The sequence below is a fragment of the Chroicocephalus ridibundus genome, chromosome 4 (assembly GCF_963924245.1).
Source record: "Chroicocephalus ridibundus chromosome 4, bChrRid1.1, whole genome shotgun sequence".
In the NCBI taxonomy this organism is placed as follows: domain Eukaryota; kingdom Metazoa; phylum Chordata; class Aves; order Charadriiformes; family Laridae; genus Chroicocephalus; species Chroicocephalus ridibundus.
This window is the reverse complement of record NC_086287.1, coordinates 73,832,789-73,851,054: the sequence shown is the minus strand read 5'-3', so window position 1 is coordinate 73,851,054 and position 18,266 is coordinate 73,832,789. Positions and strand designations below refer to the sequence as shown.

Genomic DNA, 18,266 nt, shown 5'->3' with positions numbered 1-18,266 from the left:
ATATCTGCAGTCGTCTTCCTAAAACTGCCTTCCTGGCAGCTCCTTGACTGCAGCTGCAAGGAAGCCCCTGCCTTAGTCTGTTTGTATTGTGTTCTCTTTGAATTTCTGTGTTAATACCACAGAAATGCTACAGATCTTGCAGCTACTAACAAGATGAAATTGAAGCTGCCAAGTATGCATAAAGATCTTGACTGATGCAGTGATTTTTCATGTGACTTGGGTGTCCTCGTGGGCTGGCTTGTAGCCAGCTTTCTGTTGGTCTGACTTGTGCTGCGTAGCATCTCTTTTGAATGTTTTTAATGGGTCTGTTGTTAAACCCACTTTTTAAAAAGTTTTACCTCTTCATGTGACGTCACTCTTTTTATACCTTAAAGTACGCTGACTTATAAAGCATACTTCAGTATAGTGTACTCGTAATAGTGCGCTTTTGTCCTGCTTCACTCTTGCATCACACTTGATTGCTTACCTCTTGTACATATTTGATCACACTTGAAATAGCAATTGAAATATATCAAAGTGCAGTGTTTATATATAATTTTTTTCCTTACAGGCTTTAGCTATGGATTTTAAAGGAGGATTTTTTAATAACTGCATTGAACAAGGTTTTGTTACTGAACTTAAATTACCATAATTTTGGCCATAAGTGTTGCTTCCTTTCCACTAGTCTTTAAGACAGGATGGAGCACAGAACTTTGAAGGCAGATACATGAATTCCTTTTTTTTTAAAAAAAGAAAAAAGTTTCTCCAGAAATATTAGAAGTTCTCCAAGAGTTAGCAATTCTGCTGTTTATATGGTTTCATGTCTGTGCAGTAAGAGTTTAGAAGTAAGACGCTTTATTCAAAACCCAGGGGCTTCCTGCAGTGTAGTTTGTTTCATTTTGACGGCTTTAATACTCTGGGTAACAAAAGGCGGCGTCTTATTTTTTCTTTTTTTTTTTTTTCTTTTTTTATATGTATGTTCTGCCGGTGGCAGAACTGAACCTGTAAAGAGAGAGAGCTAAATAGAGTCAGGCTCCTCAGCTATCTTGATGGTTGAAAAGAATTGGGATCAAAAAGACTCTGTTTAGGAGTAAATGTCTTTGCTAAAATTGTGTTGCCACCCTCACGTTGCCTTGAAAATATTCATCCTGCGGGGGGGAAAAGTAGCAGACATAGCTCGCTACCTGTCTTTCTTGGGAGCGTGGTAAAAACTAATTGTGCCAGGCAAGGTGGGTGCTTTGTAAAGAGTGTGGTGTTTGAAATAAGTTGTAAAATTAACTGTCTGTGGTTACGGTTCTGATGTTGTTGGTTTTTTTTTTTTTTTTTCTTTCCTGGATAGATGCACCAGCAAGGAATCCTGAAAACAGATGACCTGATCACCCGCTTTTTCCGCCTTTGCACCGAAATGTGTGTTGAAATCAGTTATCGTGCTCAGGCCGAGCAACAGCACAACCCTGCTGCCAACCCCACCATGATTCGAGCCAAGTGCTACCACAACCTGGATGCCTTTGTGCGACTTATTGCGCTGCTAGTGAAGCACTCGGGGGAGGCAACCAACACAGTCACAAAGATCAACCTCCTGAATAAGGTTGGGAACCCTTTTCCTAGTCGTTGCATTTAAAGCGTACGATTTGGTGTACCTTAGGTGATTAATGTGAAATGTAGACCTTAATGCAGGCTACTGCTAAAATATCAGATGAGGCCTTTAAGAGGTTGGTCACTGAACTGAAACTGTTGAGTAGAGCATCAGGACACCAAGTGGCTTCCTCGTTCACAAAGACTTCCTATCAAACAAACCTGAAACTCACCTCCCTGCCTTGAAATGAAAAAGTCAGCCACTGTTCTTTTGAAGCATTAGAAAGTGTGGATAAGGCTGGTGACTCCTGGGTGTATGCCTTGATTTTGTGAGGGCCTTGCCTAAACTCTTACACTCTTTGGTTTATGTCTAGGTGTTCTTAACTACCTAAGACCTTCCAACACTGCCCAGTCAGTTGTCGTGACTGTGATCCATGGGACAGGGAGAGCAAAGAATAGTGGTTTGAAGTTGCTCATACAGGTTATAATATAAATTTCCATAATGCTTCCAAGAACTAGAATTTTTAGTTCTTGTTAGGATGTACTGATTTATTTTTTTTTTTTACTGATGGTTAAAGTATTAGCTATAGTCTGACTTGCAAAGTAATTCTTGCTTTCACCACTGAAATGTCTTTATTACTTTAGGTTCTCGGTATCGTTGTGGGAGTTCTTCTGCAAGACCATGATGTTCGGCAGAGTGAGTTTCAGCAACTTCCTTACCATCGCATTTTCATCATGTTGCTGTTGGAATTAAATGCTCCTGAGCATGTGCTGGAGACCATCAACTTCCAGACACTCACAGCTTTCTGGTATGTATTTGAGACTGACCACAGTGCTCATCCTTTCCTGGCAGGATCAAGGTTTTTCATCTGAAGGCTATCTGACTGTGCCTTTGTGGTGGCTTAATCACGTTCAGAATAACTGGTTCTCCTGTAGACTGTCCACTTGCTTGTTTTAAGGAGGATGACTGGTAAACCCCAAGATGCTAAAATGCCTCGCTTTTAGGGCTGTGTATGTTTTCCCTCGATGTTATGAAAAGCAATCTTATTGCTGTGCACTTCTAACCTGCTCTAACTTTTCTTTCAGTAACACATTTCACATCCTGAGGCCTACAAAAGCTCCAGGTTTTGTTTATGCCTGGCTGGAACTGATCTCCCATCGGATATTTATTGCAAGAATGCTGGCACATACACCACAGCAGAAGGTGTGGCTGCAGTTTATCTCTTCTGAATTAAAAAGCTCACACAGATGCTTATCTGGTGTGGTGCTCTTTCACATCTCTCGAAGTGCACTAGTAGCATGGCTGTTCTGTTGTTGTTGTTGTCTTCCATATTCACAGTAACCTAACTGCATGGAGGAGAGTCTTTGTGTCAATAAACTATGGAATGTAGGGTGAATTGAGTTTAGTAAACAGACTTTGCCAAAGTCTGGAAGAGCTGTAATCTAGACCAAATACTGTCACCTCAGTATGGCATGTTATGTGTTTGGGAAACACCCATAGTGTGTGATGCGCAGTGAAGGCTCTTGAGATGAGCTGTGCTGCCCTCACTGCTAGGGCTAGCAGTAGGACATACGATCCAGGTTTATATGAAGAACAATCTAATTATACTTTTGAACTTAAGATAGCTGCTCTTCATTGCCCGTTTTCCACCTGCTGTTTTTCTCTTTGACAGGGTTGGCCTATGTATGCCCAGTTACTGATCGATCTTTTCAAGTACTTGGCTCCTTTCCTTAGAAATGTGGAACTCACCAAACCTATGCAAATTCTTTACAAGGTAAAACAATGTCAGCTAATGCATGCTACTTCCAACCACGCTTATCAGAAAGTAGAGGTGTTGTGCTAGCAAAATAGGATTTACTGTTCTTCTATAATTTATATCAGAATTGAATACAAATGTGGTGTGGGACAAGAAACAGGCTGCCTTCCCAGATTAATTTCTTCCTGTTACTGTTAACCACATGACATACAATCATAGAATGTGTTGGGTTGGAAGGGACCTTCAAAGGCCATCTAGTCCAACCCCCCTGCAGTGAGCAGGGACATCTTCAACTAGATCGTATTGCTCAGAGCCTCATCCAGCCTGGCCTTGAATGTCTCCAGGGCTCTTGGGCAGTTTCAACAGTTACACACCTCTTTTATATTCTATTTTATATTCACAGGGCACTCTGCGTGTGTTGCTGGTCCTGTTGCATGATTTCCCAGAATTTCTTTGTGACTATCACTATGGGTTCTGTGATGTGATCCCACCTAACTGTATTCAGCTAAGGAATCTGATCCTGAGTGCCTTCCCACGGAACATGAGGCTTCCAGACCCCTTCACCCCCAATCTAAAGGTAGGACTTAATTTCATGAGATCGATAATGGGGAGCTTATATGCTCCAAATACTCTTTATTCAGTTTTTTTGACAGAGGCTGTGAAATTTTGGGAACAATTTAACTGATACTTGAATGAATGCAACCATTCAAAAGTTAACAGGTAGTTGGAAACTTAAGTGACGTAGCCAGCAGCTAGCAGAACAGCATTCTTTAAAGGTTTGAATTGTGTTTGTAATGCTCAATGTTTGAGAGCTTCCATGCAGAGCGGGATTCAGTCCTTGTCGTGTAGAACACAGCGGTATGAAATGTGTTGTAGCTGGAAACATAACGCTTGACCACTGGTCTAGGTGGCTTCATTGGCACCTGTAGATATTTTACTCTGTTTGTGAGGCCTGTGCAGGCTCAACCTGAAGGGACGGGACTTGTTGCGTGAGAACCGCATCAAGCAGCTAGCTTTTGTATGGAAAACCAGAGCACTTTTTTTCCAAACGGGGACTGACTTGATGGCATCGCTAGATCTGACTGGCACATGGTGTTGAAGCAAGGGCATCTTTATCATTTTACTCTCTCATTTGTCAGTGAAAAACAGCCGACTTAAGCAGTCTTTGTGGCTTTGCTGTTTGAAAGTTCAGCCAACAGTTCCTGTCTCAGTTTTGTTCAGCTCATGCTGAATTGTGTAGCTCGTGCTCAGCAGGATGTGGGGCCACTGGAGTTCAGTTGATTCCCTGTTGAAGAGCCGGTGTCCAAGCACTATGTAATTGTAAATACTTTTTGATGAGAAACAGGAATGCCGTCTTATCTTGAAAATAATGAGATAAGCCCCCATTCTGAAGCAAGCTTCTTGCCTAATGGGAAGAGACTTTGAGTTGGGTGTATGCCAGTCTCTAATCATGGAATGACTAGAAGCAAACTTTCTCATGCTGCTGAAGCACTGTCCTGTTATTCCTCCTTGCCTGAGCTGTGCAGGGTGATGGTAGCAAAGCTGCAATACCCATTCAGAGTATTCTTGAGACTGAAGGAAGGCTGTTCTCGACTTGTGTGGATGTTTGTACTCTTTTTAAACTACCAAACTGTGTTGCGCATAGATAGGGAGACTTCAAAGGCGGTGACTGAATTCCCCTATGGCTTTCGCCCTTGAATTCTTTTATCCTTTACTCTCAAGTCTTTGAGACAGTCATCTAAGAAGCTTGCGCATTAGAGACCAAGTTTCTTCTGAAATCTGCAAAAGTCTAATGTTTCCTTCTCATTGCTGGTAGCAAAAAGTGGTCAACAGCAGTAGTTGATGTAGAATCATAGAATGGTTCAGGTTGGAAGGGACCTTAAAGATCATCTCGTTCCAACCCCCCTGCCCTCCCACCAGCCCAGGTTGCTCCAAGCCCCGTCCAGCCTGGCCTTGAACCCCTCCAGGGATGGGGCAGCCACAGCTTCTCTGGGCAACCTGGGCCAGGGGCTCACCACCCTCGCAGCAAACAATTTCTTCCTAGCATCCAATCTAGATCTCCCCACTTCCAGTTTGAGGCCATTACCCCGTGTCCTATCATTACACTCCCTGCTCCAGAGTCCCTCCCCATCCTTCCTGTAGGCCCCCTTTAGGGACTGGAAGGGGCTGGAAGGTCTCCCCAGAGCCTTCTCTTCTCCAGGCTGAACCCCCCCAGCTCTCTCAGCCTGTCCTCCCAGCAGAGGGGCTCCAGCCCTCGTATCATGTAATAGCACTTACAGATCTGCTTTTGCAATCTGTTCCTTTAGAGATTGCTTATGGTTTTTCTGGGTTTTCTCTCAACAGGTGGACATGTTAAGTGAGATTAATATTGCTCCACGAATACTCACGAATTTCACTGGAGTGATGCCACCTCAGTTCAAGAAAGATTTGGATTCCTATCTCAAAACCCGTTCTCCGGTCACTTTTTTGTCTGACTTGCGCAGCAACCTACAGGTGAGTGGCTGTTTTCTGACCGTGCTGATTTTAAATAGCGTGGGACAGATGATCTCCTGAGACACCCTCCTTTCTTGCAGGGATTTTGTTGGTGTGTAGCAAGCAGGTGTTCCAGGCAGTAGATGAGCCTGTGAAAACGCACACTTCTCTGGATAATTTTTCTGCCACTCACTAGCAGGATGTTTAAGTGTGTGTGAAGTAGTTTCAGCCAGGTGGAATTTAAGGAAAGAAGAACGTTGACTTTAACAACTTTAAAATTATCTGATTTAAAAGCAGTTGTTTTTTATCTACATAATCTGCCAAATGCTTGTGCAAATGAAAATGTAAGGTTATCTAAAAGTTTGACGACTCTGCTTGCATATCTGTAGTGTGTAACCATGCAAATCTTTAGTGAAGAATGTAGTCAGAGCTGATTACATCCAGCTTGCTTTTTTTGCCCTCAACTACTGGGTGATGAAGAGTCTCCATCATGTGACTCTGGCATTGTTTATCTGGGCATTGTCTGAGATTCAACGGGTTTTATTGAACTTGATTGTGGTTTTTTAGAATCTGATTAAATTTTGACTCCAAGTGGATTAATGGTTACAGAAGTCTATGATCTGCATGGTAATGCTTTAGGGGTAAAAAAAAGGCAAATTAGCTAAACCTGGTGAATTCAGATTGCCTTTACCAAATTTTTTTTAGGCAGAGAGTACAAAAATTGTCTGTTGGGTCTGTCAACGCTTTGCTGATGCTGTTGAATATATATATATGTGTGTGTATTACAGAAAGGTAAATGCCAAATTGAATTTGTGGACGTTTGAGTGTGTTGTCGTCTGTACAATCAAGAAGATACTTGGATGCTGCTGTTGTACATGCTGTACCTTCGATTGCTGGAGGAATACAGGATGTTAATGCTTTTCTTATCTTTGCTATTAGGTATCAAATGAACCTGGAAACCGCTACAACATCCAGCTGATTAATGCACTGGTGCTCTACGTAGGTACTCAAGCTATTGCGCACATTCACAACAAAGGCAGCACACCCTCTATGAGCACCATTACCCACTCAGCTCACATGGACATCTTCCAGAATCTGGCAGTAGACCTGGACACTGAAGGTGAGCTGGAAACACTTCTAGTTCGCGCGATGTCAAATTTAACGGCAGGTTGTCTGTTTGAGCTATGAGAAATACAAAAGATCATTTCACGGAGCTGCTGGTGAATTGTCAGTAAGTAATGCTACATTAGAATATTAAACTCTGAATACAGGAGCAATATTAAAACCAAATGTTCGAGGTATTAAAGGGAATGAGAAATACATTTAATGAAGAGAAACTGAGTTCTTACTGCCCGATCGGCTTGGGCTGGTAACGGTTTTTTCATATCTTCAGTTGGCTTTGTTTCTTGTACCTTCATAAGGCAGGCTGGTACCTTAATCTTAAGCAATACTCGTGGCTGCTTTATTCCTTTTTGTGTATGTACCCTCTTCTGCAGGCCGGTACCTTTTCTTGAACGCCATCGCCAACCAGCTGCGCTATCCCAACAGTCACACCCACTACTTCAGTTGCACCATGCTGTACCTGTTTGCTGAGGCCAACACTGAGGCGATCCAGGAGCAGATCACCAGGTGAGAGGCAAAGCATTCGCTTGCCAGCAGTTCAGCTTTTTCACTTCCCTTCCCTGTGTATTTCAGATCTTTGAGCTCTAACTGGTTTTACTTTTGAATTTCAGGGTTCTCTTGGAACGATTGATTGTAAATAGGCCTCATCCCTGGGGTCTCCTTATTACTTTCATCGAGCTGATTAAAAACCCAGCGTTTAAGTTCTGGAACCATGAGTTCGTTCACTGCGCTCCAGAAATTGAGAAGTGAGTATAACTTATCCATAAAAATCACTAAAAAAAAATAAATATATCTGAAGCAGGGGCTGAGATGCCCCCTGAGGATTTGGTGCTTTGTAGTGCAAGCACCATTTGCTGCCATAAACGCACCTAACGCTGCTTTGCTTCTGTGTTCAGGTTGTTCCAGTCAGTTGCACAGTGCTGCATGGGGCAGAAGCAGGCCCAGCAAGTAATGGAAGGGACTGGTGCCAGTTAGATGATCTGCATCTTGTGTTGTAAGCGTGCCAGCCTGGAGGTCCCCGTCCCATCGACTGACAGAAGAACTCCGTAAGGCTCCTCCTGACCTTCCCAGCCCCCTCGATTGGGTAGACGCAACAGACCCTGGGTGAAAGTCTTATGTGGGCACGTTCCAAAGTTTGAAACAAATTTTTGACTTTTGGCCAAAATTCAGAAGATGCTGTGAATATCATTTTGAACTAGTGTAAATACAAGGAACAGAAATGTTTGTCTGGACTTTTGGGTTTGTGCAAATTGTGTAAAAGGCAGGTGGGTAACTGGTGCCTGTCCAGCTTGTAATAAAGGGGCAGCTGCTGATGCCAAGCACTTGTCTGGGGCAGACCTCCTTGTCCTGACATTCCCAGACTCCCAAAGAATATTGAAAAGCCAGTTATAATATTATGTAACTTATTTTTCTTTATGTGGATGGGGGACCTTTAAATCACTTAAGTTGTTTTACACAAAAAAAAGGAGGAAAAAAAAAAACAGGTGGATGTGTTTGGAATATGGGAATACGATGGAGTAGGGGAGGAGTGAGGGCAGGGGTTAAGGTTCAGCATTGCTTTTTTCTCCCCCTACCCTCATCAAATGCTGACAGCAAGTGGAGTGGCAGGCAGAGAATGCCTCCTTTCTGTTGGAGAAGACACACCTCAGGCCCTTTGGGAGAGGGTCAGCTGTTTTTAGTAAAGAAACCAGAGACCAGGCCTATAGCTTTTTTTTTTTTTTTGACACTTGTAAATTTTGGAAGGTGGGGGGTTAAATCTAGACTTTTTCCCACCCCCCCACCCTGTGACCACACAGTATAAGTTTGTAAAAAAAAGCAAAAAACAAAAAAAACAAAAAAAAAACTAAAAGGAAAAAAAACCAAAACAAAAACCCCAAAGGACCAATACAGCCCATTTTGTAAGGATTTTGAATGTTTTGTAAAGTATTGGTCCATGTGTTGTATTTTGTAGCCTTTCTAGTTCTTGGGCTTTAGTTCTCCCACTTCTTGTATGTATGCATACTGTAGTTACACATTAAAGTCATGACATGCAGCACGTGCCACTGTGCTTATTCTCTCCAGTTCCATCCTGCCTGCCCAGTTGATGTTCTTTCAAAGCCTGTTCCACCCAGCCAAAAACCTGCAATTTCCCCAGTGTGTTTTGGGCGCTGCCTGTTGAAAGCAACTGGGCTTGTTTTCTAGCCTGAAGGGGAGAATTATTATCACTAGGTGGGGCCTTGCTTTGAAGTGCAGAAGGAGGGTTGTGTGGAGATAGAAATATCTTGGTTGCAAGTTCACGAGCAGAGTTTGTCTCTCTCTGTCAAAGCTGTACTAGGAAGGAGACTGCGTGCGGCGGAGGGATGCAGAGCACAGAGAGATCAGCTGCGTTCTGCATGAATTGCGCCCTGCTGTGACATTCCCTTCAGCAAGGATCTGTGCAAGGTTGCTAATTAGCTGGAATAAGGACAGGTGGCTTCAGGGTTGCTAATACTGCAAACTCCTTTAGCCTATGCCTTGCAACCTAGCAGATACTAGAAAACAGAACATCTCTGCTTTCTTTTTAGGTAACATTACTAGTTCGTTGAAGCTAGTCGACTGCTGTTGTATGGGTGGAGAGGTCAGGATTTCCTGCTCAGGTTTAAGGGATCACGTACCTGGCCGTGCTTTTGCTGCACAGAGCAAAAACTAGCTCCAAGGGACCACTGAGCCAACTGTGCCAGTGACTGCAGCTCAAGGGGAATTGTCTGTGACCTGTGCCTAGGCAGTGGGTTTTTTTGGTTGCCTGGGCATTCAGGGGTCTCTTGCCAGTTCCTGTAATTCCCTGGCGTTTGTTTGGCAGATCAGTAGCTGCGCTGAAATTGAGCCTTTTGCAGTTGGAATTTTTTTTGGTTCTGGTGTTACAACTCAAGTTTACTCTTCTTCCTGCACTGGCTTGGGATATGGAGAATTAGCAGCAACCAGTTTTTCTAGTCCAGATGCCATGGGATTTTTTTTTTCCTGCCATTTAACTCTAGCAAACCATATGCTGAGCTTACTGGTTTGTCCTAATGACTCGAAAGCTCAAAGGTCTCTCTGGTTCTGTACTAATGCTGCTGTACATGGCTGGTTCCCTTCAGGCTTTAAGAACTGTTAGGCTGGCGTAAAGGGGGGATGGAAGGTGGACAGGACTCAGCCAAAATCCCAGTAACACAAGTTGGCCTGGTAGGATGGAGGCCACTGCAGTTCATATCCTCCCTTGACAGGTGAGGAACCTGCAACTGGTGCTGTCAAAATAAACGGTGCTGGTGGCAGGTCCCCAAGGATGACCAGTGTCCTTGCTGGCCCTGGGTATAATGCACTTCGTGTTTAAAAAAATTAAGACTAACCTTTTGAACCACTGTTTGCCTACTTTGAAATCTCATCTGCTGTAGGAAGAGAAGAGCCAAGACTGCAGACTGGACTCAACATTACACCACTATAAAAGGGGAATTAAAAAAAGCCACCCTGGCCCCCAGCAGTGCAGGTAGGGCTGTAGCTGACCTCTACGTACATGAGAACAGTCTCTGGGTTTTGCTTGTTTGCAATCTTTCTAACTGCAGCAGCAGCAAAGATCTCCTCCCTGTTTTAGATGGGGCTTTGCGCCCTGTTGACGTAGACAGCGTTGGCTGGATAAGAAACATAGTCTTTATTAAATATAGCTTGGCCTGAAAACCTCCAGTGTTTTGTCAGGCAAAAACTGCTGAGGAGAAAAATATTAATGTAGCTAAACGTGATGCAGGGCAGTGTCTGAGTTTAGGGAAGAATTGTATCAACTGGAGGGTGTGTATCGAATGGTTAGCCTACAGCGGAACTGTGACACTGCTCCTTTGTAGAGTTCTCAGAGAGTAGCCCATACAGAAACGCCTTTTATAGCGGTAAAAGGAAATATCTTGCTATACTGAGCCTATACGAAAACCAGATGGATGGGCTTGTACTCTTCAAAATGCTCAGTGTTAACAAAATGTAGGTGAAGAGTTTAGTTTGTCACTGTCAGCATTTCCCCCTGCCAGATATTTGCTCTGAACCTCTGTAAGGTAAGAGCTGCCAGCTGGATTTCGGCCCTCTTCATCTGGACAAGGAGCGGTTCTTGCCTTAAATTTCTAATGCTAAATGAGGGAACCCACTTGTTACTCTGACAAAGTCTGTCTGCCTTCCTAAACCAGCTATTGGGAGATTGGGTTTTCTTAACTCCTCTAGAAGAAGGTGGTAGCTGTGCTCCAGAGCTCTCGCTGTACGGTAATGCCACCCAAAACCACTTCTGTGCTGTGGAAGATGTTTTATGTAGAGGTAGCTAAAAAGCCACATGCCGCATGAGGGACAAGTGGGCCTGTATTTTATCTTGCCGTCTCTTCTCACTGCTGTAGAAGACACGGCCAGAGGCTGAGCCTCCCTTGCTGATCACAGTTCCAGGTTTCTAGTGTACCAGCTCAAGCAGCTGATGCAAGATCCTTTTCTGTCCATAGCGCACATGCAAAGCTTGCTGCTCCCTTCGGCTCAGTTTCTCATAAGCCTCCTTGTTGTTTAGCAAGTCCTGCTCTGCTTTCAAATCTGACCCGTAGGACTCCAGGGTCAGCAGCACGCTGTCATAAAGGAGCTTCTTGCAAGGGGTTTTAAGTCTGGAGAGAGCCTCGTAGGAAAGGGTAGAGTTTTCCTCTTCCTCACTGTCGTCTTCCCAGCCATCTTGTTCCTTATACTCCTTGAATTCTTCTTCTGACATGCACAGCACCTGTAATGACCCAGGCAAAGAGAGAAGTCACTGGTAGTGCGAGTATATCAGGGTTTCTCCTCTAGAGAAGTGTGCTCTTGGGGCCATGTGGAGCAGGAGAATTATTCCTCAGCTGCACTAAAGGAAGAGAGAGTAAAACTGGCTTAGATACCGCATCACAAATGACTCGTAGGTTAGAAAAACATTCAAACAGCAAACCTGGGGGTTTGGAACAGTCTTGAAGGACATCTCAGCTGTGACCTACAGAGGAGCAAAGCTCTCTGGAACAGCAGAGCCATTCAAGACCAGTTCGTAAATATCCATGGGTGGTTAGTTCAGGAGAGGAAGAAGAGAGTAACAGTACCTGAAGCCTAGGAGATGGGCAACTGCACCCCCTACCACTTTTCACACAGGAGTGTCGGTACCAAAATGCCTTTACATGCTTGTTCCCCTTTCACTGAACCATTTTGTGTGCTGGTTCGCGCAGCTGCAGTATGTTTAGTCTCCGCTCTTCCTTGTGTTGCTCTTCTACCACTTGGCAGAGCTTACCTTCAGGGTCGTGGCCAGCTCTTCCTCTGTCAGCACCTCATCCCAGCCGAGCACAAAGGCACCTTCCTCCCCCACCATCTCCAGCTGGCACAAGAAGTCCCACTGCTCCGAGACCAGCTGCTGCTGGGCTTCGCTTCTGGCGCCTGTTTTGAAGACAGCAGAGCTGCAAACCCAGCTCGGGCTGCAGTGGAGGGGAAACGGAAGGCAGAAAACCAATGTGTAGCCCCAGCACCTGAAATGCTGCAGAACAGGCTTATTTTTCATGTCACCCTTGGTCCCTGCTTCACTACATCGCTATTTAAGAGACACTTCCCCCCCCGCCCGATCCTTTCCCAAAGTGGCCATGGGTGCCGCTCACGCTGCAGTGCTGCCTTGCGTACTGTCACCATCTGGATGTCGGCCGTGTCGTTGGTGTTGCCGGGGTACGGCTCCGCGAAGCCATACATGTGTAGGAGCTGCCAGTTGGCCATCTGCCCGTAGGTGTTGAAGATCTCCTGTCCTTTGCTGACGGGCTGCGTCGTAACCATTCGCAAACATTGCTGCAAGCAGGGAGAGGAGAGGCGCTCAGAGCTGTGGCGATCCCACCACTTTTAGGAAAAAAAAAAAAAAATAAAGGTGTTGCAAAGAGGTTCAGGTGACCCTAAGCTCTTCTTAGCTAAAGCCAGGCATGCAACAGGGAAGAACATTGAGCAAAATAACTTCATATTAAGGAGATCCATGCCAGCCTTGCTGCCCTGGCAGGTGAGCAGTGCTGCTCTGGGCTCAGAGAGCTGGCCCCACTATGCCACCACTCCCGGAGGCCGTGCGGCAAAGAGGAACCAGACCGTGATGATGCCAGGCGCAGGGGCTCTGCACTCACGGGAGAGTATTCCAGGTTGGCGTTGTGGTTGGCCACATGATTCAAAATATCTGCTACAGGCACCATCATCGGAGGGTTGGGCCCCTTCTCATCTTCATCTTCCTCCTCCAAAGGTTCCTGAAAGCTAAGACGAGGGTGATGAAGACAGCTGTTACACCCTGCAGCACGGGGCCAGCTTCACCTTATATGCAATGTTCTTGTGTAACTGCCAACTTCTAAGTAACGCAGCCTGTAACTGTCCCCCTGTGATCCTACTCCTTGTCCTTGTTCCTCACTTCTCACCTGTAAGCCATGACAAAAGCCACCAGCTGCTTGTACAACTCCAGCGTGTGCAGCTTGGGGTCAAAGACAGTGGGGTGGGCCTCCATGAAAGGCAGGATGATGGAGCTATACTCCAGGTGGATGTTTGCCAGGTCCTTCTCCACAGCTTCTGGGATGCCTGTGCCCTGCAGGAGCCTTGTTCGCTCTTCTTCAGGCCTGTTGCAAGAAAACCAGCAGCTTTATCTCCATCTGCCCCAGGAGAAGGGTCTATAAACTCCTTCCTCCTTCAAAATCTCAGCTTCCTGGTGCTCTGCAGAGTCCTGTTTTCTGGTCGTGCCTGTAGCTAGTTCCAGCCCCAGGCAGGGGAGTCCCATGGGCTACTGCCACTGACAGCACGGGGCTAGGATAGAGTCATCGTCACAGAATGGTTTGGGTTGGAAGGGACCTTAAAGCCCACCCAGTGCCACCCCCTGCCCTGGGCAGGGACACCTCCCACCAGACCACATTGCTCCAAGCCCCGTCCAGCCTGGCCTTGAACCCCTCCAGGGATGGGGCAGCCACAGCTTCTCTGGGCAACCTGGGCCAGGGGCTCACCACCCTCACAGCAAACAATTTCTTCCTGAGAGCTCGGCTAAATCTCCCCTCTTTCAGTGTAAACCCCTTCCCCCTCATCCCATGGCTCCCCTCCCTGATCCAGAGTCCCTCCCCAGCTTTCCTGGAGCCCCTTTAGGGACTGGAAGGTCTCCCCGGAGCCTTCTCTTCTCCAGGCTGAACCCCCCCAGCTCTCTCAGCCTGTCCTCCCAGCAGAGGGGCTCCAGCCCTCCCAGCATCTGCGGGGCCTCCTCCGGCCCCGTTCCAACAGCTCCGTTGTCCTTCTGCTGTTGGTGGCCCCAGAGCTGGATGCTCTGAATAAAGGGATGGGGTTGTGCAGCAGGACAACATCCAACCCCAGGACTCCTGGTCAGCAGCCCCTGCATTCAGCTGTTAAACTGGGCCATCCCCAGCGCCACTTGGTGTCACCTTACCAGAACATGGGGTGATCCAGGCTCCTGAAGTCCTTCCAGAGGGAGAAATAAGGCTGCCAGTGGGAGTTGCTGGTTGTGTACTCGTGTAGCAGGGCCAGCAGGAGAGGCACCCAACCGGACTGGCTTTGCAGGGACTCCTGGGCTACGGAACCAGAGACGAGAAAAAGTAAGTTAAAAGTACGTTAATGTGAGGTTTTGGTCCTTTCCTCTGGAACAAACAATTTTTCCAAGAACCGAAGCCCAATACCACAAGCATCATCGCCTGTCTCCTTCCTGCGGGTGACAGTTCTGCTTTGAAGAGACCTCTCCAGTCTCGGGTTTGCCCTGAGCTGGAGCAGAACTAGAAGCTGCTGCTCTGGAGCCATGGATGAGCCAGAACCCCCCCACCCTGCCTTGCGTCTGGGTGCCTTCAGCAAGAAAGGGACCGTTCTTCCTTTTTCCTAGCAGCATCTGTCCTGGGCCTGCAGGAAAGCACCATCCCACGGGTGGCTGTCACTTAAAGATCAGAGATGCTCCAGAAATGGGCGTTTCTCACTAACCTCCCTGCCGGCACAGCTTCAGGCTCCCTCAGGAAGGGACGGGGTGCCCTGAGGTTGTACCAAATCTGGGTTCTTCACCCGCTGCGCAGTAAGCCAGTTGAGATGAGATGTTTGGCCATTGCTGGGGGGTGACCCCGCAAAGCCAGCCCCCCCGTTTTGAGAAATAAGCCAGGTCTTATATACCAAATAACAACAAAGAAGAATGTCCAGTGAATGATGAGGCTGTCATTCCTCACTCCTAACTTTACACAGGGAAACAGACTGGCGGGGGTGGGAAGGGACCTCTGGAGATGATCCAGTCCAAGCCCCTGCCAAAGCAGGGTCACCCGGAGCTGGCTGGCATCCGTGCGGGTTTGGAATCTCTCCGGAGGAGACTCCGCAGCCTCTCCGGGCAGCCTGTCCCGGTGCTCTGGCACCTCAAAGCAAAGAAGTCTCTTACCTGGAGACTCCTCTTGTCTTTCTCTGAGAGCAGTTTGGCTCTATCGAGGTCTGATGACCTGGGGACCTGCTGTCCCCACCCGTCCCCCATTCCTACAAACCTGGAGGTTTTGTGACCGTTAATCCCTTTCTTTCCAACCCCTGCCCCGCCCTTCCCTACCCGCTGGCTCCGGCAGGAACGATCCCTCGCCTTTACCCTGGCCCCGTTCCCCGGGGAAGGCGGAGGGCTGCGGCGGACCTGCCGTCCCGGGCCGGTGCTCACCTTCCCGCAGGAGGTGCTGGATGGCGCTGGTGTGCTGGGAGAGCAGCGCGGAGCGGGGGACGCTGAAGAGAACCTCTCCCTCCTCCAGCTCCTGGGCCGCCAGCATCCCGTACCCGGCCACCGCGCCCGCCCTGCTCAGCCGCACCTGGGGACAGCGGGGACCCGTTCAGGGGACACACGGACAAACACGTGGGGTGTGGGGGGCGGCCCGGTCGGCGGTGCCTCACCTTGGGGCTGAGCTCCACCCCGGCCCGCCCGCACCAGGCCAGGAAGGCGGGCAGGGGGTCGGCGCTGCTCCCGGCGGCCGCCTGCGGGGGGGAAACACGGCGGGGAGCGGCGGGGCCTCCCCCGGGGCGCCCTCCCGGTCAGCCTGAGGGCGGCGGGACCCCCAGCGCCGGCCCCGTCCGTGCGTCCCCCCTCCCCGGTACCTTGGGCCTCTTGGGCGCCGACGCCATGGCGCTGCCAACACGTGGTTCGCAACCACGTGGTCCCGCGCGGCGCTTCCGGGTGCGCGGGGAGCTCCGCCCCCCCCCTCCCCGGGCGACGGCGGCCGCGCAGGGACAAAAGGGGGGAGCAGGGGAGAACGAGCCTGGCGGCGCCGGCCCGCAGCACCTCTCTGGGGTCCTGGGGTGTCTCCGAGGGGCCTGGGGTCTCTGAGGGGTCTCTGTGTGCTGGAAGGGCCTGGGGATCTTTGTGCCAGTCTGGGGGGGTCTCTCTGTGCCTCTCTGGGGGTCTCTGAGCGACCTGGGGGTCTCTGTGTGCCTCTCTGAGGGGAGAGGGGTGGGTCTCTGAGGGGGCTGGGGGTCTCTGTGTGCCCGTCTGGGGTCTCTCTGTGTCTCTCTGAGGGGCCTGGGGGTCTCTCTGTGCCTCTCTGAGGGGCCAGAGGTGGGTTTCTGAGGGGCCTGGGGGTCTCTGTGTGCCTCCCCGAGGGACGCGAGGGTCTCTCTGTGCCAGTCTGGGAGGCCTGGGGGCCTCTGAGGGGCCTGGGGGTCTCTGTGTTCCGTTTGGGGTCTCTGTGAGTCTCTCTGAGGGACCTGGGGACCTCTGAGGGTCTCGGGGGTGGTGGCTCTGTGTGCCTCTCTGGGGGGCTGGGGGGTCTCTGAGGGGTCTGGAGGGCTCTATGTGTCTCTCCGAGGGGCCTGGGGTCTCTGAGGGGTCTCTGTGTGCTGGAGGGGCCTGGGGAGCTTTGTGCCAGTCTGGGGGGGTCTCTCTGTACCTCTCTGGGGGTCTCTGAGCGACCTGGGGGGTCTCTGTGTGCCTCTCTGAGGGGCCAGGGGTGGGTCTCTGAGGAGCCTGGGGGTCTCCGTGTGCCTCTTTGGGGGTCTCTGTGTGCCAGTCTGGGGATCTCTGAGGGGTTCAAGGGAGAGAGAGAACTCCTCAGCAAACTTTCTGATTTCTATGGAATGTGCCGTTCATGGTATGAAATAACCCTGTTGGCAGCTTGGGGCAATGCCCGGGTCTCGCTCCTCCTCGTCCCCGCGCCTCGGAAACACCGAGACCTTGAAACCCGCACCCCAGAGCTGGAGATAAAGTAAATATTGTCACCAATTCAGAGGCGTTAGAAGATAACTGAGTCCTGTGTCGCCCAAACCAGGACACACGGCGTCTCTGCGAGCCCACCTCCTGGCAGCCCCGGCCTCTCCCAGCCCGTTGGCAAAAGCCTTGCTGTGACCCCAAGTCGCGCCGAGGTGGCCACGGAGAACTGAGGGCTCTACGGCCACAGCCGCCTGCGGGGCCCCGCCGGCCGCCCACTTCCTCTGGCCAGGTCCCCCCGGCTCCTGTGGGGAGCGGTGGGGATGGCGGGGGGTTGGCAGCCCCCCAGCAGCCTCCGCTCGCCGTCCTCGCGTCCCTGTGGCTCCCGCACCCTCCTGGGGCACATCCCCCCGGGGCTGGTGCCTGCTGGAGGCTGGTCCAGCGCCGGGGGCAGGAGCGGAGGAGCCGGCGCTGGGCTCTGGAGCAGCTGCTTCACAGCCCTCGGCTGCTGGGGTGGGATCTTCTGCTGCTGGGTCATTATTTTCCACCCACAGCCCTCACCGGGCTGTCCCCCTCCTCCTCCTCCTCCTCCTCCTCCTCATCGCTCTGGCTTTTGGCTGTCCCCCAGGGGACAGACCTGGCGTTTGTGCCTCACCTTCCCCGAGTGTCCCCGTCCTCGCCCGAGGCAGAGGTGCCAGCGCAGGGTAGAGCTCCCGGTGGTGGTTCCTCCTTGTGGGAGGACACCCTCTGCTGTGGTGGCCTCGTAGGGACAGCGTGGGGGTAGAAGAAGTCTAAGCGAGTCCCCTTATTGTCCCTCTGGTGACACAGTGAAGGGGGGACGTCACTGCCTGTGACAAACATCCCCCAAACCCCAAGATGTGAGCCTGGATAGCTCAGTTGGGAGAGCATCAGACTTTTAATCTGAGGGTCCAGGGTTCAAGCCCCTGTTCAGGCGAAGGCTTTATCATTTATGGTGCCCAGGGGCAGGATTGGCACCTCTGCCAGGGGCTGCAGCCTGCCCAGCGCCCCCTCCCCTGCTTCTTTTCCCACCATCCCCTCCCCTGGGGCTGCTCTGGGGCTGGCTCCATCCCATCCTCACTGCCGCCTTCTGGCCACCCAGCACGGCAGGGAGAGGGATGCGGTGTGGGACGATGGGGACAGGCAATGGTGAAACAGAGCAGAGCCATGGGGGAGGCAGCCAGGACTGGAGATGGGAATTGGGTGGGAACTGGGGGCTCCGGGGTGGCCTGCTG

General features: G+C 49.8%; 2 protein-coding genes and 1 non-coding gene across 10 annotated transcripts in view; 2 read left to right on the top strand and 1 right to left on the bottom strand.

Moving 5' to 3' along the window:
- The window catches only part of CNOT1 (CCR4-NOT transcription complex subunit 1), a 59,918-nt gene extending 51,694 nt beyond the window's left edge, over nt 1–8,224 (top strand). For all 7 annotated transcript variants that reach the window (XM_063334121.1, XM_063334117.1, XM_063334116.1 and 4 more), the window contains exons 40-49: nt 1,319–1,567; nt 2,200–2,363; nt 2,641–2,758; nt 3,228–3,329; nt 3,715–3,888; nt 5,655–5,804; nt 6,723–6,903; nt 7,280–7,412; nt 7,517–7,651; nt 7,802–8,224. In XM_063334121.1, coding sequence (XP_063190191.1) covers nt 1,319–1,567; nt 2,200–2,363; nt 2,641–2,758; nt 3,228–3,329; nt 3,715–3,888; nt 5,655–5,804; nt 6,723–6,903; nt 7,280–7,412; nt 7,517–7,651; nt 7,802–7,880 — 1,485 coding nt within the window. In that variant the 3' untranslated portion in view covers nt 7,881–8,224. The remainder of the gene's footprint in view (nt 1–1,318; nt 1,568–2,199; nt 2,364–2,640; nt 2,759–3,227; nt 3,330–3,714; nt 3,889–5,654; nt 5,805–6,722; nt 6,904–7,279; nt 7,413–7,516; nt 7,652–7,801) is intronic.
- A 200-nt stretch (nt 8,225–8,424) lies between these two features.
- SETD6 (SET domain containing 6, protein lysine methyltransferase) lies at nt 8,425–16,028 on the bottom strand. Of its 2 annotated transcripts, none has more exons than XM_063334122.1 (9): nt 15,969–16,028; nt 15,768–15,848; nt 15,541–15,685; nt 14,302–14,443; nt 13,298–13,492; nt 13,016–13,139; nt 12,515–12,743; nt 12,157–12,299; nt 8,425–11,628 (listed from the first exon to the last, which is right to left on the bottom strand). In XM_063334122.1, the coding sequence occupies exons 1-9, from the start codon at nt 15,993–15,995 to the stop codon at nt 11,317–11,319; spliced, it is 1,398 nt and encodes a 465-aa protein (XP_063190192.1). In that variant the 5' UTR covers nt 15,996–16,028; the 3' UTR covers nt 8,425–11,316. The 2 variants fall into 2 exon arrangements, with proteins under 2 accessions (XP_063190192.1, XP_063190193.1); XM_063334123.1 differs by having other exon boundaries at nt 12,515–12,695.
- A 1,867-nt stretch (nt 16,029–17,895) lies between these two features.
- Nucleotides 17,896–17,968, top strand: TRNAK-UUU (transfer RNA lysine (anticodon UUU)). The gene has a single exon. It is a non-coding gene; the product is annotated as a tRNA-Lys (tRNA).
- Nucleotides 17,969–18,266: the final 298 nt, after the last annotated feature.

What these genes read in the sequence shown, in the direction of transcription:
- SETD6 (XM_063334122.1), bottom strand. Translation starts at nt 15,995, where the DNA reads ATGGCGTCGGCGCCCAAGAGGCCCAAG. An exon ending in CCAGCACCTCCTGCGGGAAG is followed by an intron (nt 14,444 to 15,540) that starts GTGAGCACCGGC and finishes CTGGTTCCGTAG; the next exon opens with CCCAGGAGTCCCTGCAAAGC. An exon ending in AGCTGGCCACGACCCTGAAG is followed by an intron (nt 11,629 to 12,156) that starts GTAAGCTCTGCC and finishes GGGTCATTACAG; the next exon opens with GTGCTGTGCATGTCAGAAGA.